General features: G+C 33.9%; 1 protein-coding gene across 1 annotated transcript; it reads left to right on the top strand.

Annotated features, from left to right (window-relative positions):
* The first annotated feature begins 16220 nt into the window (after positions 1-16220).
* On the top strand, positions 16221-19017 carry LOC124360175 (BTB/POZ domain-containing protein KCTD16). The gene has a single exon (XM_046813557.1). The coding sequence runs from the start codon at positions 16267-16269 to the stop codon at positions 16981-16983; it is 717 nt and encodes a 238-aa protein (XP_046669513.1). The 5' UTR covers positions 16221-16266; the 3' UTR covers positions 16984-19017.
* The last annotated feature ends 503 nt before the right edge of the window (positions 19018-19520 follow it).

Here is a 19520-nt window from a genome sequence, read left to right as displayed (position 1 = left end):
AATAAGTACCATTATCAAATTAATTATTGTTTTATACATGCGATTCCACTTGATAACACCTGATGAAATATGTTAAATGCATTTAAAAAATCGATAAATGATTTGGCGACAGCCGTAGGTATTTTTATTGTTTCAGATTTCTAAAAAAAACTGTTTTAACTTCTGTGAACTTTGAGATTGGATTCCTGTCATAAAAATTATCGTTATATAAATGAGTAATCTCTTCACACGATCCTACGTTTTCTCCCCAACCACGCATCACTGGAAAATGTATTGTTTCCCACTCACTAAGCGAGATTGTCAAAATAAAATTACATAAATTTACCCTTACATTTTGTACTAAACATAATTTCTACATAGAAAGAAGTGAGGTTTATGACGGTACATGTACAACATGGGATTTCACTTTGCGTTTATTACTCAGTAGACTGGCAGATTTTTTTCTTATGTCTGCCTCGGAACTGTATTAATTTCTCTTCGATCTCACTGCCTATCTGTCAATTATTCGCAGAACATATTGAGGCTTAAACGAGCAATGGACGTGACAACACAACACGCAACACGTTGTGAAGTGTAATCCTACCGTATTGTAATCCTGTTGTGTGTATGCTTTCGAGAATGTGGCGTATATTTACCCTGTAGAGAGTATTGACATTGCAAATATATCCAAGAAGCGACAGCCTGTCGAGCTGTACGAGACGTACGTTGTTTATACTATACCAGTCTGTCAGCCTCGTCATCGCGCCGAACTGTCATGTTTGTTCCCCAACAATCACGTCCCCAGGTGATTGGAAACATGTCACCTACTCCGTCACTCTCTCCCCCAAGTTATTGCTTATGATTTTTCTACCAAACGGAATGTAGGCCGTTGATTAAAAACTTTTTATTATAAATCGTATACTTGTATAATCGTATACTATCAAATCAGTAATGATATTTCAACTGTTTTGTCATTATAGAGAAGAAATATTTGTACAGACCCTAACTTATGATGGAGACTTTGACCTGCGCTTTCGCACTCTATACGTGTTGCACATAACAGTTTTGTAGAATAATTTAGATTTTAAGAGGAAGCTCTAAGAGCAGAGAATGGAATGATTCATATAACCACCACTCATATTGCTCGAATTTCCTTGAACAATCTCATGATAATTGGTTGATTAGATCGTCTGATTGCAGTATTTGTTATTGTATTTTTTTTTTTTTTTTTTTTTTTTTTTTTAAGGTCAATCGAGAGGAGCATTTAATTCATTTCAGAACGATATCTAAATTAAGCTATGGTCCTTTCTAACACTCAGCATGGATCACTTATGGCTGGTTTATACCTTCCAGTTGAACCTACCACTGGCCACAGCAAAAACAGTTGTCACTTAAATATGGGCAACCTTATGGATGTCCAGGAGCAAACTTTGCTTTACTAACCGCAAATTTTGAGATTCGGAGTACAAGGGTATTCGATAGTTCTAGTCTACTGCGGGAGATTATTGTTAGAGTTGATGGGGTTCGTTCCCTAAGTATCAGAGGTTCTTACTAGCCTCAACAAGAGTGTGCCACCCCTGCCTGCTTTGACTGGAGAGGCTGTTTCAGAGCTGGCCTCTCTTCCTTCCGGGGGGACATGATTTTGAGATTAGTGCCCTAATTCTTCCTCATGGATCTCGATAGGAGGCGGTCCCTATCCCCTAACCTTATCCATCCTGAATATCCTGTCACTCTGAAAGCAGCGCTAAGGTTCTTATAGAACTAAGTGCAATTTATAAGCTTCTTGTCCTAAGAGAACAAAAATGGTCCTTACTTATTTTTAACTAAGAGGAAACTTAGTCATTGGATTTAGTCCTAAAATGACATTTACGCTTACTTCCAGAGCGAAAGGATTTTCAAGATGGGTAAGCTTGGTGATAGTGGCCTTTTGTTAAAGAACACTCATGTAATATTCGAGGTAAGAATACGCTACACCACGTGTCGCGCAGCAGCCTTCGTTGAGGTTCCATGCAAATTGTCAAATCTATAGCTGATTTAATTCTCAAGATGTCCTGTACACACACAAAACGTTTACATCCACTAGGTAGACAAAAGTGAATTTAAACCAGCTTACTGAGCGAGAGACTTTAACCAAGATCTTACCTTCCTACCCAGTTCGTACCAAATATTGCTGTGAGCGTTTGAGAGAGTGAGAGTTGCATGTAGTACTTATTATTTTCTCTCAAACATAGATTGAGGGCAAGGTAAGCACATGGAACCTTTGCTACAGTGAACATCCCAATTTCAATCACTAGTATTCTTAGTTCTCTATTCTACAGCACAAACTACACCAATATAAGACGCCATATGTGAAGTATCTAGTATGTATATAGGCATAGTAAATGCAGAGAAGGATCTCAATCGTCACACTGCCCTTTAAGGTTCTTAGCATACGCAACCCTCTTTAAATTCGTGCAACACTCACCATGACTGAATTACTTCAAATCAGATTGGATATGTATTTCCAACCAATTCAAAGACCTTACTTCCTGTTTTTCTTGTGCTATACCAAGTAGAACCTTATCAGCATTAAGGGAAATTTCTTTAGCTGCACACCAGTCACTCAGGATGTCAGTATGAAAATTAGGGTACCGTTCATCTTATCAGGTGTTTTTATTATCTCTAAAAAAATGTGCTTTGTGTCAGGTAGATTATTTTTCCCCTTTGTAACGGGCACGTGCTTGCTAAGATCGCTTGTTTTTCTCGGACTGTAATTTTAGAGAGAATTGCTCGTTGAGGCGTGTTATTGTCCGCTCCTTTGTTTTTTCTTTGGCCACTGTAAACATACTGTGCCACAATCTCAAGAAGCCAACTTTTAGTAACTTTCTTCACGTATACCGTGTTGTTCCTGAAGTTGGGCTTTATAACAGCGATGTTCAAATAATTCTTTGACATCTTCTCTTGTAAAATTTCAATAATAATCTCGTACCATTAAACGTCAAATCTGCCATATTAATATTAAACTCTGAAGAAGTAGAACCTTCAATTTCCTTCACAGGGTTTAATTCGTGAACTATAAAACAAAAGGATTGGCACAAGATAATTGTATACAAACTGTTTATCTTCTTTAGCTGTTTTTTACAAGTTCATGCAATAAAATGGATAAAACATTACATCAAATCTAATGAAATTAAAAAAGGACGCTATTTTTCATCCTTTGAATTTATATTTTGTGCCAGGCCCATCGAAATCAAATATTTCATCTACTAGAAAATTGAGAAATAAATATATGTGTGCTTTCAAAAATATGTCTATATTTTATTTGTGGAGTCACCTTAAGATAGAGCCTTTGATTTTGAAAGGCCTCGCACAAAATACAAATTTACATTTGAACATAGGTACTTTTTGTGGAATTAAATTTAAAAAAAATTCCAATAGCAGCTCCAAGTATTTTTATAACGTTACAAGAACATTATTAGCCCGCGTCGTAATTTACGTTACTTTCCCATAACACAGCAAACTGTCCAGCGACGACAGAATTCACAAATTACAATGAGAGCTAACCGAACGGTCACATATTGAGAGAAGAAGAATTGAATTAAAGCCGATTTGGTTACTGTAAGTGTCATCAATATGTCTGACACATCAGGATTGTAATCCAGATTGCGTTACCCAATCCCCCTTCGTTCATTGTTTGAAGTCAAAATACGAGTACTTCCTCACATCCGAAATAAATTACCTCTAAATCGCAGATATATTACTTCTTTTTTCAGTTGATTTGTACATTTCATAACCGTCTGCTTTGACAAATTTTGTTAAAAAGAACTGCTATCACATCTTAATCAGACAAATTTAAATTTAAATTTTTTAAACTTCGTCTTACGGTTCAATACTATTCATAAGCGTTATTAAAATGTTGCCTTTTAACAAGTTATCTGGCGCTAAGAATTCAAGAATTATTATTAAAAGCGAGTCTTTATCCATAAGGAGTCACTGAAATTTACGAACACAATGCAAAGCACAATGACTAAACAAATAAAATATAATAAATCATACAACATTAGATAGCCTCATCACGTGCATATTGTTACATATGAAGAATAGGATAGATTCCATGTCTCCTAATTTAATATTATATCCTTGTAAACAATACATAACGATGAAACTTTTATAAATCCTTTATTTCACTATGAATGAAGTTTAGTAAAAAATATAAACTTGGATGTCTTTGTATGATTTACGATGAAACTTTTATAAATCCTTTATTTCACTATGAATGAAGTTTAGTAAAAAATATAAACTTGGATGTCTTTGTATGATTTATAAACAGAATTCGTTACTTTCCAATGGTTTTTTTTCAATAAATGCTCAAGTCATTTTCACTTAAAAATATTTTTATACGCAACTTTCAAATGTCCTGATTTTTTTGTTATTTCCGTTCTGATACACTACGATATCGTAGCAAACTGTACTTTGTTATTCTAGCCTCTGCTATATCCCGAATTTTGACATCCACCCGTCACTATTTAGTCATCTTCATCCCTGAAATCGCATTTCTTCTGTAAGTAATTCTCAATTCTCTATGAGTTGCCGCCATTTTCTTTTCTCTTACAATCTCCCACGGTTCATCCGGCCCTAAGTGTCACCTCTAGAAACTTACAAACCAGACTTTGATTACCTTGCCCCAGAACCATGTATCCAGTTCTCATATAAACCCCAGACTTATAAAGTTAGTGCACCCTTACTTTTCATCTGAGACATCTGCTGTTTAGTGTAGAATTGGTATCGACAACACTGCAGCGCAGTAGCGAGTCTTATCATGGGTTCGCAGGTGCACCATATGAAACTTCATGATGTTCATTCACATGGCATTTATTAAGCTTTCTTTATTTGTAGTAAATATGTAAAAATAAATTTAATCGCATAATTTTGATTGCTATTTTTGCAAACTTAAAATATATCGTAAAAATTACTTGTGATAGTTCATTTTTCAGGTCCATTAGTTGTCGGACCACAAACAATTTTTTATATCATGAGAAAATCGTTTTAAATGTTTCTATTTTCATCTAAATTTTAATTCAGCGTTGAAGAAAGAGTATATTTTTATGAACATTCTGGTTGTGAGTCATCGTCAGACCGAAGACGAGTGGCAGGCGGACTGAGATAGCGAACCCAGTCAATGGCGAAGTGTACATTGCGGGTACAACGGTTATCTATCGCAAAATAACCGGATCAAGCAACAACGAGCGTGGCTGCTGCTTGGATGGGTGACCGCTGAGCGATCCTGTCCTTCCAAGCAGTCCGCCTGCCCAGCCATTGGTGGTGGTTTGGAAGTCACTTTCAAGCCTCTGGTCCTCAGGTTAAGTGTTAGAGAGGGCCTCGTAGCCCTAACCTTTACTTTACACATACTTTACACTTAAAGTAGACATCTTTACTTTACTTTACTTTTTTTAACCCATTTGCGTTACCAAACCGTGCATACCCCAAGTGAAAAGTAGGATTGTACATACTATGATATTTATTACTACCTGGAATCCCTACCTTGTAAAAAGACGGGATGTCTGAGACTATCTACCAGATTGTCAGGAGCTTCAGCCATCCGAGACATACACGAATTTAGAAGACTTTGCCTTCTAGAAGTATCTGAATTCTGGAATATTTTCATTTCCCCCCCCCCCTTAAACTTTTAGTGTTCTATCATAAGTTTTAAAGTTTGTCTAATTGGATTTAATACACTAAATGACAGAGTAAATATACTCATACTGTGTTCTATTCATCATCATATCTTAAAAACCTTTTTTTATTATTTAATTTCAAATTTTTTGATAATAGAAACATATAATTATTACAAAGACTCATAAACGGTAAAATCAATCACACGGTTAAACAATACACAGCAGTGTTGAAACATACACATCGCACTGATTTATTGCTTTGTATGAACTGACTATTGACTTTCCATCACGCAGTCTATTTGACTACAAATTGTTGGATATTGTTTCCAACAATATTTTTTCAACGGTATTAACGATTCTGCTTCCTCGTCATTACACCAAAATTTATTTAAAACGTTAAGAAAAACTTGATACTTGATTCACCAGTTTAACATTATTCCTACGAATAAACAAAGTTAATAAAAATATTCAAGCATTTTACCCACTAGTTTTCTAACTAGCGTTAGAGATACCTACTATATAACAATAGCTATAAACAACTCTATATAAGAATACTTTGTAAGTGTGGAGATTTATATATTATTTTCTTTAAGGTTTTATGGTGTTCATAAAACTATAATGCAACATACTTTATTTTTAATATCAGATTATGCAAAAGTCCAAAATGAGATGGAAATATCTTCCAATTACCTTCATTTATCTAAACTATACAACTCTAAGGTTATTTTAGAAGTAGATGCCTACAACGGAGCTGTTTTACTGCAGTGAATTGCAAGTATAACAGTATATAATTATAAGGTCCATTTCTTTTAAAAATTGTTTTCAAATCTTAAATGCATTATAGCTTAACACTAAGACAATTTAGCACACGAATTGGCAATATTGTTATAAAGTAATACATTCACTTTTAATATTGTTTCTTCTTACTTTGGATTCCTAAATTTTACTACCTAATTCCAATTGTTAAATAGTTCTCTTTCCCATCCAGGGAAATTCGAAATTGGGAATCAAATTTTGATAAAAAACTAGAATAAGGGATATATTAACTTAAATCAACACTGACAACAATAAGAATAAACAATTATGACAGCATAATGTATTACCATTAATATTGTTTGAAGTATATAAATATATAACATTGTAGACTCCTACATATTAAAAACTCTTCTACTGAGTAAAGAAAAAGTGCTAAACTTGTAATTTATTCAAAAATCATGTAATTGAAATTTTAGGTTCTTTTTTATTTAATTATATTTTTAACCGTATAGATAAAAAGTTTTGTTGAAAAGCGTGATTGTAATGATATAAAACTGGATGAATGAATATTTCCAAGTACACCCCTTATTTCAACCACTGTTATTTGTCTTCTTATTTCCCGAAACTGACAGGGTGCTCCTTTGATAACTTTCAATAAAGCGAGCTCAAACACTGCTTAGCGAGTCAATATCTGCTTCTAGCGTAGCCAACATCAAACAGAACACTGTCTTCCGACTCCGTGCAATTATTCAGCATTTACTCTGTCTGCTCACAAAATCTTAACATTATTACCTAGTCGTCGCCTCACTAGCAATCTGTTTTGGCTACTTACTTTGAAACAGGTGAAAATTGAAGGAAGTATTTCTTAATTATTCCTGCCTGGTCGTAATCTTTGTGAAAGAATGAAGCGTCATGTTTTACTTCAATGTGTACTACCACAAATATGACCGAAAATTTTGAAAAGAGATTAATTATTGAACATTCATAAAATATATGTCTATATAATAACACAAAATTTCAAATTTCAATTGGTTCAAATAATACTGTAGATACATGTTCGTTAATATAGGAAAATCGAATAAAATGTAGGCTAAATAGATTTTTTTAAAGAAAATGTAATGTTTTTCTTACCATACCATACAAGCTAATAAAACAATTACATTTGTAAACGTTTTAAACATTTATTTTCTACAATATTACTCTTTCAGATGTTTTTGTTTCATAATAAGTTTATTTTAAAACGAAAATACAAAACCCAGTTTTTATGAGCAGTAAAAACACTCTTAACATAATGTTAAATGTTAATATAAACAAATATAAAAAGAGTTTGTGTGAGTTACGATGATTTTTATCCACAAAACAATACTTGTTTAACCAAGTTTCTACTTTTTTTTCTATTCCACCAGGTATATACAACTTTATACAAGGAGTATGTGAGACCACATGAGGCGTAACAGAGATCGCTGCAGTTTCAAGTGATATTCCTAGTCTACGCTTTGTTTAATTCTGTATGACAGACAGAGTAACATACACCGTCAGACCAAACAGAAATTGTGTCAACCTATTGAGTGATAGGTTAAAATGACGTTCACCCCCATTCCATAGTTGGACATGAACCATCAATGAACTCATTTTCATGTGAATGTTGAATTTAGCTCCATTTCACTTTCATCTTACCTGCAGCATCTGAAAGTAGTATTCAACATCCACATCGAATCAGCCCTTCACACCATAGCTGCTGTATGTGTAGAAGGCTCAGTTGCTCCACCGTGCTTTGGGATCGTGTCATACAACATCGTAGTGCGCTCAATTGTGCACCTGATGAGACAATGAGAATACCTCTTCATCTAGATCGCTTCTTTTTGTAGTCTGAGTGTCTCTGATGTCGAAATGATGCGGGGGTGGGGGTTCGTTTTGAGCGTCTTCGTACTTCACCAACGAATATTTTTGGATCCCTTCAGATTTCAGATGCTGCACGTAACAGGGAGCTAAATAAAAAATCCTCATCGAATCAGCCCTTACCACCATAGTTGCCTTATGTGTTGTAAACTCATTTTTGTCATAGAAATTAAGTTTAATGCTAAAGTTAAAGTTTAAAGATGTCATTTTCATCGAGAATCTTGTCACAAGATGCATTCACATTTTTGTTCATTAAGTCTTCATAGCAGTTCTAATGATAAAAGTTTTAGTGAGGTAGGGAGGGTACTGAAAAGCAAGAATGAGTTGAATCAAACTTGTCACCAACTTTTAACGTTTACTTTCCACTTCATTGTTTTCACCTTTCACTCTATGAAGAAAAATTTATTTTAAAATCTTGTATTAAAAAATTTTAATTAGTTCTGTTTTGTTACACATTAATTTATGCTTCTGTTTCCCGTAACCATTATGGTTACCTATTAGACCAACGTTAAAATATTCCTTAACGCTAAGCCAAATCCTATGAAGGAACATACACTATCAACTAACTCCAGTATTGTCTATATAGAAATGAAGCTTTACGCAAAATTTTAAGTCTTTAGCCAGTTCGCTTTCTAGATAGTGCGAACTACAGATATATATAGACAAACTGACGGATATAAATTACATTCTTCCAGTCCCTCAAGTGATGACTTCGCTGACGCTCAGCTAGTAACAAGACCTCTGTATCAAAGTCGATAGTATGAAATGCACTTATTTTATGTTTCAACTATTTATAATTGGCTGTATTCAACAAACAAACGATTTTTTATACCTAAAGTTTCATTCATGAAAATTTATCTTGATTTTTTATTGAGGAAATAGAACATCGGTTTTTTACAAAGCTGTAAAACTTCTGCATTTCCATGGAAATTGATATGTTACCCCGTAGAATAATGACTACACAGAATATTTGAATATTGCTGTTTAAATGTTTAAGCGTAATGATTTTAATATACAGACTATTGTACATTAGAGAAAATATTAGAGAGTTTTGAAAATCAATATAAATGAAATCGCAAGTAAACATAATTATTTTACACCCATAAAATACCCATTACAATGCAGACCTGTGTTTGACGATCGAAAAAAGTATATTTTATATAGTTTACTCTATTATGAGATAAATTGTGAAGAAAAATGTGATAAATAGTTATTTCTGGTATACAGCTCTAGAGAGACTTTCGATTAAAAAATAATAATCTTTAGTATTTAAAAATGTTTACTTTGGAAATTAGTAGCTTTGACCAATTTTTAGTATCAGACTTTAACGTGTAACCGTTAACGGTTCTCGTTAGAAACAAGCGATATTCTGCCACATTATTTATACAACAAATGGAAGCCAGCACAGGAACTTCCTTTCACCGATACCCTTTCTACAAAGTGCCTGAAAACAGTTCAAACGCTGCTCAAAGCCAATAACTACCCTTGGGCTGTTCGCAATTCTGGAGGAAACTTCAAACAGATCTCTGGTTTTGACTCCGTCAGACAAAGTACGAGGCATCTGCCAACTACCGATATTAAGTTTTCATAAAATAAGATTTTAAAGAAAAAATATGTAAATAACCTATTAAAGAATTAAATAATAATCAATTGCACTATTTAATCAATTATCCATTTTATTTTACTTTTCATCTTTGATTGAATTGATCCTGACGAATCAAAAAGTTAAGGTAATTGAAAAATCACTATTGATATTTCAGTTTACTGTCTATAAAAATTGTACACTTTTATGAATTATCTGTCGTAATTTTCTTACCTAATCTTTGGGCTCACCTAATAGGAAGAAACATTTTGAAGAGAAAAGGTGGGTTCCTTATATAATGTTTCAAACTCTTATATTACTAGATATTTGAGAAAACAAGATGATGGTCTGAGAGTAAGACTGTGCCTCCAATTCTCCGTAATGACTGATTAGTCACGGAGAATAATGACCGATTAGTGATGACGGAGAATCAGGCATTACGGAGAATCAGATGACTGATTGAGATTACTGATTCATTACGGAGAATCGGTCATCTTCAAAATGTACTTTATCATCATCCAGATTGAAGATGTTGCAAGGGTAAGATTGACTAAGTGATTTTATTTCAACTTGGTTTAACTGAAAAAAAACCATTATGTTTCTACTTCCGAGTATTTTGGTTTTTTTATATATCCTAAACGATACCAGCTATCAAAAAAAGAGAAAAAACTTTTTTGACAGTATAAAAAGTTTTTTATTTCCCGAATATGTGACGAATATACTCTCCATAATGAGTATTTGCTGTTCTCCGTTTTTGTTTACCATATCGAAGGAAAGATCGTGTGCGATCCTGTTATGTACTCAGATAAGCAGCAGAATCAGTGCTTTCTGTGACGTGGGTGCCTCAGTCTTCTTTAGGTGGTGATATTAAAATTTTTAACCTCTGTGGTAGCCCTCACCGTTCTCTTTTAAAAACTCTGAGTTATGATCTAGTTATGATCTTATGATGAGTAATGACTCTATACAAATGCTAATGGTATACCATTAATATTACGGTCATCATTAATCATTCAAGGCATTAGGGTTTGAACTGTTTAAGCCAACGCAGCTTTTTCTTTGATTTAACCAATAGAATTCTACTGGTGTATAACGTAATCTTAATTATCAACCTGTAGGAAATGTGAGTTAAAATAGGGAATGACGACAGCTTAATTTTCGAGAATTTTTATGTTAAAAAAAAGTGTAATTAGTGTCATTTCAAATACCCCTGGGGATAAATAAGTACTCCAAATTTATTATGCGCAATAATATAGCACAATCAATGGTACAAAAAAAGCATTTTGTCCTGTAAAGCAATCGTCGTTTTTGTCTAAAACCTCCTGTTCCCATTTCCTTTTTTTAGTTGGGTTTTTTAGATGCACAATATCTGTGGAGAAACCCCTTGTTACAGTTTAAACTATTTTCAGCATACGGGTTATTTAAATTTTGAACGTACCATTCATAAATTATTGTGTGGCTGTATTTGAATACAATAAACCATTACTTTTTGAAAATACAATTCATTTCTAAATGTACCAAATTAAAATGAAACCCTAAGTAATTATGCTTATTGAAAGAAATAAGGAGTACATACGAAAGAAATAAGGAGTACATACTAAAGAATTAAATGAGAAAATTTAGTACATTATTAATCTCAATTGCCAAACGTACGTTATATGACTGTAATATAATCCGTTATGTCAAACTCAGAGTTTGCATGTACAGAGCAAAGTTTATTAGTGAACAAGATACGTGTCAGAATAGACATGACAGCCAGATCTTCAGTAATGAGCAAGTCACATGTACGCAGAAACTTCAAACGTTTGCCATGTTCAGTAATCAGGATTAGACATCAGCAGAGGTATGTTACCTGTTTGATCATTAATTTGTAAGACCCATTAGCACAACCACATTAGTCGGATCTTCAGTAATGAGCAAAGCATATCAGCAAAAACGTGATATGTTAACCTATGATCAAATATAGTACGATGGTGGCAGGGACACTTTGAGCAGGGAGCAAACAATAGTGTTTTTCAAAATGTCAGGAATGTGCCATTTACCAGTGACACATGTACAACATGAGGTAATTGCTCTGATTTCACACTATTTATTGCTACTTTTATTTTATTTACTCTTAAAATATTGCAATCATTCTTTGTTAATTAATTCCTTTTGTTGATGAATATCTAGAAACATTATCATTAAATTTAGAACCACATCCAGCCTAGATTAAATATTTATTGATCACATTTACTTCATTTCCAAAAGAAATGTTTCCGTATTCAAACAATGATAAAACAATTAAAGTTTCTTTATAATCGATAACTTAACTATAAAATACATACTTGCACTCCACATAACAAATTTCAACTGAGACGATTCACTTAAGTAATCACTAATAAACAGAACGCATCATCAGATACGCTGGCCGGCAATGTTCAGTAATCAACAATCCATATTTGAGTAGACATATTTCAGTTTCATATTCAATAATGGGCAATAAATATCAGCAAATATATAACTAACAAAACAATGTTCAATAATTATTGATTATAATGACTTCATCAACAGAATCTAGGAATACAGGTATGTTCAGAAATCTTTATTACACATTTTAGTAGAGACTTGTCAGGTAAAAACGCTATTCAGTAATGAGCAGGATAGGATTGGTAGTGCCGTGTTTTGGTAGGGTATTTTCAGTAATCAGTATTACACATTTCAGTAAAGACTTTTCAGTTAGACACGGTATTCATTAATGAACAGGATAGGATTGGTAGTGCTGTGATTTGGCAGGCTATGTTCAATAATCATTATTACATATTTTAGTAGAGACTTGTCAGGTAAAAACGCTATTCAGTAATGAGCAGGATAGGATTGGTAGTGCCGTGTTTTGGTAGGGTATTTTCAGTAATCAGTATTACACATTTCAGTAAAGACTTTTCAGTTAGACACGGTATTTAGTAATGAAAAAGAAAGGATCGGCAGTGCCGTGGTTTGGCAGGTAATATTCAGTAATCAATATTACATATTTCAGCAGAGACTTGTCAGTTAGACACAGTATTCAGTAATGAAAAATAAATGATCGGCAGTGCCGAGGTTTGGCAGGTAATATTCAGTAATCAATATTACATAGTCAGTAGAAACTTGTCAGTTAGACACGGTATTCAGTAATGAAAAAGAAAGGTTCGGTAGTGCCGTGATTTGGCAGGTAATATACAGTAATCAATATTACATAGTCAGTAGAAACTTGTCAGTTAGACACAGTATTCAGTAATGAAAAAGAAAGGATCGGCAAGGCCGAGGTTTGGCTGGCTATGCTCAGTAATCAGTTATACAAATTTCAGGACTTGTTTCACAATGTTTGACTTGTTTGCTCAATATCAATAAGTATAATATGTTATTATTTATAACATTATGATATAACAAAATATGGGATATAAAACATTTAAAATTCTAGTAATTTTGTAATAGTTTATTTTTACGTTCCAATTGATAGCTTATTTCTTGTAAAAATGTTTTTATGTAGTGGAAGTTACATATTTTGTTATTATTTACTTATTTTTGGAAATATTCATTACATTTATGTATAGTTTTCGTTTAGCCAAATTATTAAATTTAGTGAAACAGTATTCAAAATACTATGAAAATAAATTTTAAGAACAAATTTTTAGTTTAATTCTATTGTTTTTCAAGAAGTTTGGTTGTGTGTTTATATTTATTTTAATGTTTAGGGATACAATTTTTTGTAATAGTGTACTCTTTTTAGTGGACATAAAAGTTTTTATTTTTATTTTATAGCCACTGTTAGAAAATTAATGTAACATATAATTGTGAATATACAAATTAGCTCACTCTTGTGAATTTATAAAACGAAAATTCTATAAATACAATTTTACTTCTACTGAAATACAATACATATAATACTATTTTTAATACAATTCTATACAATTTTTAATTTGTATTTAATCTCCTTTTTACTTCTTGTAAGTTTTCACTGTTAGAATTTGTATCAAAAACTTTATACTGCTTTTCATTGTTTACAAGAAAAGAATTTAAGTAGAAAAAATACCTCTCTGATACTTACTACTCATAGCAAAGCATTTAATAAAATGTTATATGAATACATCAATATAGTTTTAGTAATTTTAATGTTTTTTTTTTTTTTTTTTTTTTTGTATTTGCACGCGGAGGCCTGCAAACTGTTTGAAATGGGCACAGCACTGGGGTTAAACGCAAAGTAACTTGATTACAAACAACTTCGTACATCGTATTTTTACTGTTAATGTCATCAATATTTAATATCCTGCGTTTCTTTGAGCATTCGGGATATTAAAGTGAATTACGAAATTCGTGAAACCAAAATTAAAAGTCACTGTGGTAAGAGGTTTTCCAGAGTTTAATGAACGTCAACTTTACTAATGATGTAAAGTCCTTTCTCAAAGAATGTCAGAGGTTTTAAAATATGTTCTTAATATACACTCATCAGAATTGATGTTATTTTATTTTGTATTTTCTTTGTCACCTTCGTATTAATATTAATTACGCTCCTAATTTTTTTCAGCCGACCTAGTAGTACTGGTTTTAAGTAAAATGTTCACTAACTATATTAAACTAATACGTAAAACTCCTCCTTTCAAATCATGCTAAATGAATACGTAATACACAATAATAATAACAAAACAAAAGTTAGTTACATATGATGACAATTTATAGTAGGTATACGCTCTTACCAAGATGGGCGGTGTACAATATTGACATTCCCACCACACAATAAAATAGCACTACCATCAAGGACATCATTACCATGAAACATCATCCAATCAAACTATTATCAATAAAGTAATTTTGTTTGTAAGTCTTTGAAATGGTAGATTTTGGAAAGGCGTTCCTGAGATATGACGTTACCACAAGTAAATAATTATTTTGTTTTATTACATGATGAAAGCGTAATACACATTCTAATATAAATTATTTATCATTTTTTCCCTTTTACATATTTAAATCTTATGGATGTAAGAGATTCTTACAATACATGTGAGGTTGTATAAAACAGTCTTCGGTATAAAGGCATTCTAATGTGTTGTTCAATAACCTGAAACTTGGATCTTGTACTTGAAATTTGCTGAGTATAAGCTCATAAATTTACGATTTTGTTCCTAGTCGGACCTACTATCATTAATTGGCAGACATATTAATGAGAAAATGTTTGAATATTTTTAGTTTAGAGTAATGTTTTATATATATATATATATATATATATATATATATATATATATATATATATATATTGTAGAGTTCATTCTGATTAATAACAATAATATTAATTTCTATTTGCCCATATTAAAATAAACGTTCTCATATGCTCTATAAATGTATAAATAAAACTGTATGTAAACGACAAGTTTTATTATAGGTTTTAATTAAGGCTGAGAAATAATCTGTTGCAATATTACCGGATGTGCATACTGACTAACAGACAATAGACCGGAACTGGATTGTTGCCAATGCTTACAGGCGCCTTTTTATAGCCGAGCGCATTGGCAGTTCAAAGTTATTGGCTTTATGCGACAATTGCTTTAAACGCATTTGTTTTCTACATAATGGATATAGGCTCAATGTGAGACTAGCAGTTCAGGGATAACAAAAGACAATTATGCTTTTATACTTTTAAAAGTTGCTCGCAAAGACGATGGATGAGTAAGACTAACGATCGTCCAACTTCGAGTTCCAAGTGGACTTTTTCTGGTCGGATATCTGTTCAACTTCTCAATTCAAAGTAACTGTCAAAGTAAGTTGTGTGATGGGCTCTTCCTAACGACACTTAAATATCTTCATAAAAATAAAGTTTCGATAAATTTTACTTGGAGACAATTGCTCTTGTCAGGGTAACATAATTATACTTTTTATTTTCTTAATGCTCTTTTATAAAAACTGTATAAACTGAAATTTCTGGAATTTCAACTCATGTTTGTGGTGAGGGGAGGGTTTATATTCCAACACAACATTAAACTATCAACAAAACTAAACTAAGGACTATACAAATTTTCAAAGAGTTATGAGTGCTTCAAAATAGTAAAGGTATGCTATAATGATTAAGCCCATTTAGTACATTTCTACGACCTCAAAAGTCTAAGTGCTCGTAAAGGAGACATTGGACGGGCCGACTGGGCCCAACTGAAGTGGGATTTCACTAGACACCAATTCAATTCCGGATAACGAAGAACACTGGAGTGTAATGAAGCTTTTTGTTTGGGTTGCCAAAAGAGGGTGCGAGGGAATGTGATGAAAAAACGTTTCAGACAGATTCACGGGATAAAAATAAAGAGGTGGCGGGAGGCGGAGGAGGCGGGAGCGCATGCTCGGGCGGGCGGCTGTATTGATCAGGGACAGTACGGGACACATGGCCGGGCGCTAGCCATGCAGACACAGGAGTCTGCCATGGACCTGCCGGCCGTGGTCGAACTGAACGTGGGAGGAGTCTTCTACACGACCACGCTGACCACTCTCACTCGAGACCAGGACTCTACTCTCACACATTATTTCACCAAGGCTCCTCCGCCGAAGGATGCCAAGGGGAAGTTCTTCATCGACCGAGACGGAGTGCTCTTCCGCTACGTCCTCGACTACCTGAGGAACCAGACGCTGGTGCTTCCCGAGAGCTTCCGCGAGAAGGAGCGGCTGCGACAGGAGGCGACCTTCTACGGACTCCCCGGCATGGTGGAGGCGGTCGCCAACTCCCCGTCGTCTTCCGGCAAACAGCCCGGTTTCATCACCATCGGCTACCGCGGCAGCTTCGCCTTCGGGAGGGACGGCTTGGCCGACGTCAAGTTCCGCAAGATCACGCGCATCTTGGTGTGCGGCCGAGTTAACTTGTGTCGCGACGTATTCGGCGAGACACTCAACGAGAGCCGAGATCCCGACCACGGTCTATCGGACCGCTACACGGCCAGGTTCTTCTTGAAGCACTCCTCCATAGAGCAGGCCTTCGACATGCTGCAGGAGCAGGGGTTCCGCATGGCGGGTTCCTGTGGTTCCGGCACGGCGGGCGGCACGGCGGCGGACCTCAAGCCCGGGGTTGACGCGGAGGAGAGCCGCTGGAACCACTACAACGAGTTCGTGTTTGTGCGCGACTGAAGAGTTCCCGCCACCGCCACCACGTCACAGCCATCAGCATCAGTCATCACCGAGGGCTTCATTCATCACAATTAATCACTTTAAATATAATCAATACAATAAGGTACCTTGTTTTAATCGTCTACGATATATCATTTTCTACTTAATATTTGACAAGTGAGTGACTGTGGAATAGAGATGTGACTTTATAACTGTAATCGTTTATAAGTAAACGCTAAAGTGTATACCCTTAGGACACCGTAAGAGGGACATTTTGTAACCAGAGTTATATTCGCGGCTTGTGTGGTTCATCACAGCCCACGGCAGCGGCAGTCACCAGTAGGAGATATGAGATGCAGTGATAGTGTTTAGTAGTGCAGTGAAGGCCATATCATCTGTAGAATAGCCTCTTTACAATCTGTATCAGGTATTTAATACATCATATAAGGTAATCTTACACATTTTAATTGCAGTTTATTTAAAATGTAAAACTTTCTTCACTATATTTACTTTCCTCTTATAATTCCAATTTAACTTTTACCAATGGAAAGTTTGTAACTCCTATTATATTTTAATACTCTAACTGTATATGGTGCTTCTACATCACGTGTGATATATTAGTTACCCCTTAGATATTAAGATTTGTTTTGTTGTTTATGTGCGTAAAGTAATTGTTGGAATTTGCTATTAATGTAACGTAAACTTTTACAGGATCAAACTACATACATAGTATAAAAAAGAGAATTGCGTCTATTTTATCATTATTGAACTATAAAGAACTAAATTGTCCGGTTCCACACAAAAATCATTGCTTTTCCATGCAAGAAATAAAAGTGAAGTATGCACTGAGAAAATTTAAACATTAAGAATGGCGTGCTATTTAAGTTTTTAAACTGCAACAGCATTATATGCATTTTAAATTAGTTACTATGCGCTTGAAACAATGCATCCAATTATTTCCATGAAAATCGTAATTGTGTTTTATTTTCACAAAACAAATTAAATATTAGGGGTACATATTTTTTCGACCTACTCATTTCAATCTGTTATAATAAGTTTTGGTTATACTTTTAAAGAGCTATTACGAAATTTTAATATTAGTAACAAACATTTTTACGTTTTTAGTATTCTTATTATTGAAACTGTAATACTTGTAACTTTAAATTACTAGCACTAACTCGGAGAGTTTCTCGTTTTTCGTATTTAATTAGTACTTTGTTTTTCTATGTAATGTCAGGTCAGGGGCTTCACAGGTTGACTGCACAGAAAACAGGCGAGGGCGGACTTGTAGTGGACGGATAACAGTACAGAGAATAATATTCACCCCATCTAATCTCACCACCGACATAGCTGCTATTATCCATTGTAACGAGTAACCCATTAAATTTTTCGTCTATTTTTCTATTTTTCATTTATAAATAATAATAATAACCCATATAAATAAGATAAAAGTAAGATTTGCTTAAAGTGCGCAATCCATAAATTGTGCATAAGTGATAAATCCTATTACTCTATATTCTTCTATAACTAATATATTTAAGATATATTCTTAACATGAAGAAAAGAATTTAATTGAACTATGTGTAGATCGTCTGTCTTTCCTATTGTACATACTCGTACTGTGCCGTTCTCGTGAGAAGCAGCAAGCAGGTAGCGTCAGATTGTACCGTACAGTAGTGGACCCTAGGTAATGTACCGTGGTACAGTAGTTGTTCATTTGCTAGTGTAGTGTACAGTAGCTACACACTGGGTCTCGTAGGTCGAGTAGTCGCTAAGTCTATCTGTGTTTTGACTCTACTCATCTTTAGAAATGTATTTAGCGATGTAACCGGCCCAGCTTTAAGGTTAAACTCATTTAATCCAACAATGAGATTAACAATAAGGCGATGAGTCGGCGGAGCGCCGGGCAAGCTAAGGACTACAGGGTAGGTAGGGCTGGGGCATCATCCGCACCAACAGCCAGGGGAATACAACAATATTTCATTTTATTACTAAGACAAAATGTTGTAAGATATAATTTTAATATGTGATCATTAAATATTGTTAGAGACATTTTCTAGAAGCGTTTTTATTATTTCCTATATCTTAATCCTATTTGTACAGATATGGAAATAATACACAGTGGTTGGCACTGATGCTACAAATGAACATAAACATAGTTTTTAGATGTAAAGACCTAGCATATTTAATTTTGATATTAGTAATGATTGGTGATTGCACCTTCTCCATCTTCTACTTACATCAGAGTGCTGAAAAGGTATCCAACATTGGATCCTGCTTTACACAAAGAAGAAGAGTAATGGTATAGTTCTAAAGCAATACATTTTCTATTTGAAAGTAATTTATATTCAACTTATATTACGTTTAAACTATCAACAATTTTTATCATTCTGTTAATGCTTTCTTAAAGTAACAAAGTTTCAACTTATGAATGTATTAGCAATGATCACTTTGCAATAAATATTGCAAAAGTTTCTTAAAACGTTTATAAATATGATCAATGCAACAAATTATTTAATTATATTATTTACAGCAACCAATACTTCCATTTTATTGTT

The sequence above is a fragment of the Homalodisca vitripennis genome, chromosome 4 (genome assembly GCF_021130785.1).
Source record: "Homalodisca vitripennis isolate AUS2020 chromosome 4, UT_GWSS_2.1, whole genome shotgun sequence".
Classification (NCBI taxonomy): Eukaryota; Metazoa; Arthropoda; class Insecta; order Hemiptera; family Cicadellidae; genus Homalodisca; species Homalodisca vitripennis.
The sequence above is the reverse complement of the archived record's forward strand: the minus strand, read 5'-3'. Positions and strand labels throughout refer to the sequence as shown.

What these genes read in the sequence shown, in the direction of transcription:
- LOC124360175 (XM_046813557.1), top strand. Translation starts at nt 16,267, where the DNA reads ATGCAGACACAGGAGTCTGCCATGGACCTGCCGGCCGTGGTCGAACTG.